Source organism: Hordeum vulgare, chromosome 3H, assembly GCF_904849725.1.
Source record: "Hordeum vulgare subsp. vulgare chromosome 3H, MorexV3_pseudomolecules_assembly, whole genome shotgun sequence".
Lineage (NCBI taxonomy): Eukaryota > Viridiplantae > Streptophyta > Magnoliopsida > Poales > Poaceae > Hordeum > Hordeum vulgare.
Genome location: NC_058520.1, coordinates 323,600,218 through 323,609,064, shown reverse-complemented (window position 1 = coordinate 323,609,064; position 8,847 = coordinate 323,600,218). Strand labels below are relative to the sequence as shown.

General features: G+C 41.6%; 1 protein-coding gene across 1 annotated transcript; it reads right to left on the bottom strand.

Moving 5' to 3' along the window:
• Window positions 1-1,823: 1,823 nt before the first annotated feature.
• On the bottom strand, window positions 1,824-4,169 carry LOC123443741. The gene is made up of 4 exons (XM_045120258.1): window positions 3,829-4,169; window positions 2,384-2,483; window positions 2,156-2,224; window positions 1,824-2,044 (listed from the first exon to the last, which is right to left on the bottom strand). The coding sequence occupies exons 1-4, from the start codon at window positions 4,079-4,081 to the stop codon at window positions 1,960-1,962; spliced, it is 507 nt and encodes a 168-aa protein (XP_044976193.1). The 5' UTR covers window positions 4,082-4,169; the 3' UTR covers window positions 1,824-1,959.
• Between the last annotated feature and the right edge of the window lie 4,678 nt (window positions 4,170-8,847).

The window sequence follows — 8,847 nt, the reverse complement described above, 5'->3', positions numbered from 1 at the left end:
TGACCAATCTATGGATAATACTTTAAATACCACCTTGGTCATCATATAAACTCCTTGAAACCAACAGATGGACTTCAAGAAGTGCATATGGACAAATCCTTCGAATATAACTCAATGCAACCATTAGTCCATAGGGATTGTCATCAATTACCAAAACCACATACAGAGAAATATGCTCTAACACACACGCTTCCTCCCTAAAATTATGCGCATGTGAGGAGTGTATGAGTGCATGTTTCAAATCCTCGTTCATGGCCAGACAAACTTTGCATTGACTGATCTCTGCATTACGATGATAGTTGAGAGTAATTTCATCCGGAAGAATCCCAGAAGAACTCTTCACCAGAAAACTCTCACTTTTGAAATGACATTTAATTTCCATAAAGCCTTCCACAAATGTTGATCACTCCTTGAGGTCCCCGTAATCGTCCCTTCCTTCCCTTCCTCTAGAGTCAAACACTCTTTTTGAGTCACGAGAGCACGGTACACCGTCTTTACAGTGTAGTTGCCTGATTTCTCAAATGCTAAGATCTTCAACCATGAGAGACCACGCTTCAGTAAATGGAAATCTGGTTTTGTTCATGATATATCCCTTTTAGCTCACAGGATTAAGGCTAGTTTTAGGGATGATCTACTTAAGTGGATATCTTTCTTACCTCCTTGAGGTTTGTGCACTTCCCACCCCCCTTCTCCCTTGTACATCCCAACCCCCTCTCATGTACATATAATCTTTTTATGGAATAAAGGAAAAGCTGTGGGGTGTTTCCCTACAGTAGCTTGTCAAAAAAAAAATCATCACATCTTCCCCGATGAATGGGGATGTTTAGGATAGCCTCGGCACCATTTTGAGTCACGAGAGCGCGGTACACCGTCAAATGCCAGGCAAAAAAAATCCTCACCTCCTCCCTCCTCCCCGTCGAATGGGAATGTTTTGGATAGGTTGAAAAGTGCCTTCTGCTTCCGAGCTCAAATGAGCTCAGTGAACAGTAAAAAATCGTAAAACATTCAAAAAGTTTTGAATTTTTTTTGTAAGAAACATTGACAGAAATTCTAAATGCATGCAAAAAATTTGGCGTGAAGTAACATTTCTATAAGGCATGACAAAAATACAAAATCGATACTCCGAAAATGCGCATTTTCAGAATATCGATTTCGTTTTTCACGCCTTATAGAAATGTTATTACATGCCAAATTTTTACATGCACTTAGAACTTTTGTCAATGTTGCTCACAAAAAAAATCAGAATTTTTAAAATGTTTTTTGATTTTTTTCGAATTTACTGTTCACCAAGCCTAAATGAGCTTGGGAACAAAAACTCCGCATCCGGATAGCCTCGGCATCTGGGGTAATAAAATTATCCATGATCACATCGTGCCACCGAGACCAATTGGTGGTGTCAATGAGATCCACCACTTTCTCAATATTGATGTTCGACGGCTTGAGAAGTGGTGTCATGGAGATTGTATCTGGAATCCATTTCTCGGTCCATGACTGAAATGGTACTGCCATCTCCGACACGGGAGATCCAACCAGTCCGTAAAGCCTCCCTTCCAGTGATAATCGCCCTGCAAGTGGCAGAAGCCGACTTGGAGACAGAATGTGTGCCTTAACTAAACAAAATACACTTTCCTATTAGGAATGGAGTCAGTACCAAGTTACCCCCACTATGACTAGCCTAAAACCAACGGGGCAGAACCAGACACAAAATGGCCGCCACTGCACAAAGCAGATAATTACCGCAAGTGACGCCGTAGCATGGACCCCAGACTTTTTCTTAAAGGAGGGAAAACGCGAAGAGGAACCATACAAGTTACCACGGTATCTCACAGGTGAACTCAACATCATAGTTTCGAATATGCACTCTGACAGTTTGACAACACAAGCAAACGCATAACGCAGTCGAACTAGCATATGCGTACAAGTACACAGCTCAAAGAGCGGTAAAATCATCGACGACCATCACTTTGTCATGTTTATTTTAATGGAACAAACGTTTTGTTTGGTGAAGAAATTCAGGCAGGTGCCTCTTGGCTTTGCTCTAACCCTGCCTCGCCTCGGAAAGAGAATACATGCATTGTAAGCTCCTAGACATTCACATTAGCATCATTCAAAGTTGAGGTGAAACTCTTCCACGAGCGATATGGGTTTCCATTACCATGAAATTTTGTGCCTTCCTTTAGCGATTCTCCGAGCAATCACTTTACGCCCACCAGTGGTTGATTTGCTGCAAAATGAGAGAAAGAATGGGAAAACCAGATATCAGCACACTGAGAACACAGAAACTTATGAACAAAGTCTGGTCCATGAAAAACACCAGCCAAACTAATTGCTTGGCATATTTTAGTTAGTCACATGAAGCAAGGAGGAGGGAGGGGAGACAGACCGTGCACGAAATCCATGGGTTCGTTTCCGCTTGATGGTGCTGGGTTGGTAAGTCCTTTTGGGAAGTAACTCAAGGGGTTCATTAGCAACAGGATCAATTCCTACAGATAGCCAAGTATCAACTAAGGAAGATAACATGTAGAAGGTAATTAATAATCAATTCTGCAACACTTACCAAAAAACAATGAAACGATATGATCGGCAAAAATAACAAGAGCTCAGCACACTATATGCTCCATTCAGTCAAACTATTCATAATAACAAAAAACAGGAGTATTTCTGAGCATTTTAGATTCCAGGGAATCCAAGCCTTCCTAATTCACATGTCCATGTGTCGAGGAATTTTCAAAATTCATGAAGTCTATTATAATATGGTTTGCTGAACAGTATTCATGGTCCTGCGTCATCCATAACCAGATGTATTAAAATTTATGTTCTGTTACCCTGGTTGATATCCAAGCATAAAAAGACAAGTTGGAAATTTAAAACAATGTATAATGCATTCCTATGCTTGCATAATTCTCTGCAAACAGTGATTGCAAACTTTCTTGTGAGTGAGGTGCCTAACTGAACAAATATACGAAACATCACTACATCGAAAGCAAGCAACTTTGCAAGAAATGAATTGATTAAACCCTGTCATTTGTCACTTGAGAAAATGTGAACCAAACCTACAAAACATTGGCAGCATGCTGAAAATGGTTCCAGTAAACTGTATATTCGACAATATAAAAGGAATGGGTAAAGCTATGAGTCACTCTACTCCCTGGTTAAACTGGGTAAGTAGCTACTAGGTGGGCGACGGCCGAGTACTGGTTATTTTAGCGCCGAACCTTTATTCAAATCAGTGAGCCAGATGAAACAGGACACAATTCCTCAACTAATCAGCAATTTACCCAAATTATCATGCGCCGGAGTTGTCTGCTAAGTTCAGTGAGCCAGATCAAACAGGGCACAATTCCTCGACTTATTCGCGATTTACTCAAATTATCATGACCAGAGATGTCTGCTGAGTGTATAATAAACATAACAAATAACCACTGACACCTTATACCATTGGTATTAAAAAAACGAATAGAGGCACTAATGACATAATGGGACTGCGGAACACTAAGTTGCTAGTGCACCAAAACAATCAAGTAAAACGGACACTCAATGTGAAGTAGGATTCCCGAAGCAATCCTATCAGTTCTTTCAACCACCCCCACAGCCGCAGACAAGTGCTAGTGTCGAAATTAAGTGTCTAGCTGGCAAGATACTGATGAGGAGTTCCGCAGTATGTAGACAGCGACTTGTATGCAAAATACCGCCCAATTTATACATTTCTCATTCACCATTGATCCAACAACGACACAGCTAAAGGCCAACGATCCAAATGTCTGATGCAGGGAGCATCCTAGAAAGCGTCTAAGGGGAAATTGGGGTAGAGCAGGCGAGTGGCCATACCATCGTCAATGAGGAACCTGAGAGAGGGGAGGCCGCAGGGGAAGGAGATCTCCCCAGGGAGCGAAGTTAGGTTTGCGACCACTTCCGCGTCGTGAGCGTCCACCGACGCCGGCGGCGGCGGGACGTGCGCCTGGATCCTATGGAGTAGCGACGGAGGAGGAAGTCCGGTCCGCACAAGAGACGGAGGCGGGGAGGCGAGGAGGCGGCCGAGGAGGGAGGAGCCAGCCCGCGCTAGGATTTTCGCCGACGCCATCGCCGTGATCCACTTCGTCCTGGACCTTCTTAAACCCTAGCTTCCACTTCTGCCTTCCAAAGCAGCTTTGACCTATGGCGAGAGATGGTCTTTAGAAAAATGGGCCTGATGAGCCCCTACTAGATGGCCCAAGCTAACCCAGACAGGAAGTGTAACCACAACTGTGGCTCAAAAAAAAACGATGGCTTTTTATTTATTTATTTATAAAAATTGCATATCGAGGGTCGAGGTCCTATTCTACTCCCCCCCTTTCCGATTTAAGTTCTACTAGCAAAAAAGCCTGTGCGTTGCAACGGAAGAGAAAATAACACACGCTTTGAACGTAATATATTAGCACATTTGTGTTGTCGACGATGGCCTCAGTGCTCACACAACGAAAACGTGTTTGAATGTACAATCACTCGGAATAAGATGAGAAATATGTTGTTTCTCCCCACGAGATTTTTCAAAGGTGTGCATGTGTGGTTAACGATGCTTTCTTTCCTCTCAATTTGGTTTTAATTTAATAAATATTTATTGCAATTCGTATGGTCGTCGGAAAGAGAGAAAAAAAAGACAGTGCATTACAGATTAAGTTTGCACAAAAAATAATATTTAAGAAGTATTCAACAGCTAAAAATAACATCCTATTTAGATTCTACACATTTTTTCAATCAAATTTCATATATAACATGTTAAAATCGGAGTTACAGTTTAAAAGATATGGATAATTTTGTTTTAGATAAAATATGGATTGATTAACTGAAAAGTCAAGGTTTTTTTTGTTAAAACAAAAAAACGTTTCGGCTGACTTAAATAGGGACGGCGGGTTGATTACCTGAAACATCAAGGAATTTTCTGTAAAGTGCAAAAAAAATGGTTCGGCACCGACTAAAAGATGGACCGCGGGTTGATTATCTAAAACTGCGAGGACTTTTCTGCAAAAGGACAGAAAACGGTTCGTTCTGACTTAAAGTTGGACTGCGGGTTAATTAACTGAAACTACGAGGGCTTTTCTGCAAAATGACCGACGACGGGCGACAGAAGCGCTGCGCGTTTTATTATTAGGAGAGATGTACCTATCTTTAGGTCGTCAATTTTACCAATGTAAGAGGAATAATACTCCCTTCATCCTATAATATAAAAGCTTTTTGATATTATATTTGTATAAAGATATTATTTTATTATGGAATGAACGGAGTATATCACAAAAATTATATTATTAAAAACTATAGATTTCAAAGTTTTTAATGATATATTTTTAAAAATATATATCTCTATTCAAATTTTCAATCTAGATATACATGATGACCTTATAGACTGGAAAGAAGGTAGTACTCCATAAGCGACATACTGTCGCATAATGCTAGGCGGACCGCGTCCTAGTAGCGATGCCTCGATTGCCTCACTCGGTCTGCTCACCCATCCAGATATTCTAAGAGACTAACATATTTTGTCATTGATACATTTTCTTTCCTTCAAATCTGAATCAATTTATGTATTAGTATGTCTCGCTCACCCATACATTCAAAAAATCCAGGCCCCTCTAGGCTTCCTTCCTGATTTGAATAAATTCTTAAAGTCAAAACATGTGCACGAATTTGGAAAACATGGATTTAAAGAAACATAGTTTATATATAGAAAGAGTGATATTATTTATCACTCAGGATACAGAATAAATTATTCTTCATCCGAGATAATCTTTTGATTGTTTCATAAATAAATTACATTTGATATGTAAATAATTACATTCAGATTGATTCACTATATAAAATTTGGCATAAGAAAACAAAATTATATGTCACAAGATCAAAAATAGTGCTTTTTATATACATTTTACACTATATTTTGCGTTCGTTACTTTATGTAACATAAACTATTTTTACGGCAAGTATATATTTTCTTACCTTCTCTTTTTACATGTGAAGTAAGATAAAATTTATGAAACGTAAAAATATGGAGCATTAATATTAAAATAGGGACAGGTGAAGAATAATTATCATCGGTAGTACTGCTCTCGCTCGGGCTGAGGGGGTAGGTAACAGGCATATTCCTTCCGCCCTATAAAAGGGGGTCTTCTTCCCCGATGGTTCTCTATCCGTTGAGCTCGTGTTTGCCCCCCATTGTTGACCTTCTTAGAACTTGCTAACTCTCAATCCCTTCAATGATTCTTGCTAGTTCTTGAGAAAAAAGAGAGAGGAGATCTAGATCCACATCTCCACCAATCACTTTCTCCTCTATGTGAGGGGAACTCCTTGGATCTTGATCTTGGAGTTCTTTGTGAGCTCCTTGTTCTTCCGCACATATTCCTCCATAGCTTTTGTTGTTGTGGAGGGATTTGAGTGTGAGGGACTTGACCACTTCGCGTGTTCTTGTCATTGTATTAGTTGCATCGGTTTGAGTTCTCCACGGTGATACGTGGAAGTGAGAAGTTGAGAAGCTTATTACCCTTGGGTACTTGGTACCCCTAGAAGCTTGGTGGTGCCTCGAAGCTCAATCATTGTGGTGTAAAGCTCCGGGCAAGCGTCGGGGTCTCCATTTAAGTCGTGGAGATTGCCCCGAGCATTTGTGGTCACCTCGAAGCCATATGCCATTGTGGTGAAGCTTCGTGTTGTTGTTGGGAGCCTCCAATTAAATTGTGGAGATTGCCCCAACATTGTATGTACGGATTCGGTGACCGCCCTCAAGGTTCCCTTAGTTGAATCACGGAATCTTGCATTGTGCGAGGGTGTGAGGAGATTACGGTGGCATTAGTTGCATCGGTTTGAGTTCTTCACGGTGATACGTGGAAGTTAAGTTTGAGAAGCTTGTTACCCTTGGGTACTTGGTACCCTCGAAATTGTTCTTCGTGGATGCTTTGGCATCCTAGAAGCTTGGTGGTGCCTCAGAGCTCAATCATTGTGGTGTAAAGCTATGTGCAAGCATCGAGGTCTCCAATTAAGTTGAGGAGATTGCCCCGAGCATTTGAGGTCCTCATGAAGCCACAGTACATTGTGGTGAAGCTTCATGGTGTTGTTGGGAGCCTCTAATTAAGTTGTGGAGATTGCCCCAACCTTGTTTGTATGGGTTCGGTGACCGTCCTCAAGGGTCCCTTAGTGGAATCACTGCATCTTGCATTGTCCAAGGGCGTGAGGAGATTACGGTGGCCTTAGTGGCATCTTGGGGAGCATTGTGCCTCCACATCGCTCCCAGCGGAGATTAGCATCCGTAAGGGTGAACTTTGGGATACATCGTCGTCTCCACGTGCCTCGGTTATCTCTTACCCGAGCCTTTTACTTATGCACTTTACTTTGTGATAGACATATTTGTTTCCTGTTATATATCCTGCTATCACTTAGTTGTTTATCTTGCTTAGCATAATTTGTTGGTGCACATAGGTGAGCCTAGTTGTTTTAGGTTTTGTACTTGAGAAATTAAACGTTAGTTTTATTCCGTATTTGTTCAAGCCTAAACTATAATTATTTTAAAGCGCCTATTCATCCCCTTCCTCTAGGCGACATCCACGTACTTTCATTGGGTTTTAAAAAAACTTTCCAAATTGCCACATAACCAGGGACGCAGTTCTCAGAAAGATTTAACCTTGCAGGGGTGCTCCAACTAGTCCATCACAAACTACCACAAGCTGCGTTGGAGACTTAGATCACGGAAAACCCGTGATCTTCTCGGATTCCTGGTGGAAAACCCCAACCTCGAGATAGCCCAAAGTATCCTCAGAATCCTCACACAACACCTTCGAGAAAGTTAAAACAAATCCAGCAAGGTCGCCCATCGTGTCGACGATCCCGTTAGGAGCCACGTATCTCGTTCTCAGGACACGACGGATGATGTATGGTTACCACGCCAAACACCGAGTTGCCCCGGGTATCATTAGTAAGCTGCTTTGGGTTGGACCAACACTCATGAGGAGCACTGGCCCCCGAGGGGTGACTAATTATCCATGGGGGTCGACGGGTCCCTATGCAAGTTTATTAGTTATTAGGCAAATGTAGTACCAATGTTGGGCCTTGCCAGAAGAGTTTTATCCCAAAACGAAAGTCAAGGGGTCCCCATAACAACCCCAAGCATGCTAGGAGCACTCAATTATGAAACATAACACCGGTACACAAGTAACTAGGGCGGCAAAGGTGGAACAAAACACCGAGTTAGAAGGCCAAGCCTTCCACCTCTTACCAAGTATATAGGTGCATTAAATTAAATAGAAATAATATGGTGATATACCAAGGAACCCATGTTTTCGTATGGAAGCAACTACACCTGCAACTAGCAATGCTATAAGAAAGCTGAGCAAGCGGTAAGATGGCCAAAAAGTGGTTTGCTGGGAGTGGAGGAGTTAGAGGCTTTTCATGACAATGTTGGTAGGCTGACATTAACACGTGGTAGGCAGCGAGACATAGTGATAGAAACTAAATAGCTAGTGTAGCAATGATAGTAGTGGTATCGAGGGAAATGATCATCTTGCTTGTGATCCCGCTTGGAAGATGAACGAATTCATGAAGTAGACGAACCAACGTAGTTGAACGATCCTCACACTCCGAAGTGGTTCGGGACTCTATCAAGAAGAAACAATCTAGAAACAACAATCAACACATGATAAACACCGCAACATATGCATGACAAGATGCACAATCAAATATGATGCATGTCCGGTTAATTATGCATGGCATGACAAGGCACAACAATCAACTCCTACACATTAAATGAAGCTCAATATGCAACGAGTTGCATATTGACGAAACTCCATATTTGGATTACTTGGTTCACTCCTGTTTAGGTACGCGACAATGTTA

Coding starts and splice junctions, on each gene's coding strand:
- LOC123443741 (XM_045120258.1), bottom strand. CDS start 4,081: ATGGCGTCGGCGAAAATCCTAGCGCGGGCTGGCTCCTCCCTCCTCGGC. Junction 2,225..2,383: donor ACCCATGGATTTCGTGCACG/GTCTGTCTCCCC, acceptor CTCATTTTGCAG/CAAATCAACCACTGGTGGGC. Junction 2,045..2,155: donor GGAAGGCACAAAATTTCATG/GTAATGGAAACC, acceptor GAGGCGAGGCAG/GGTTAGAGCAAAGCCAAGAG.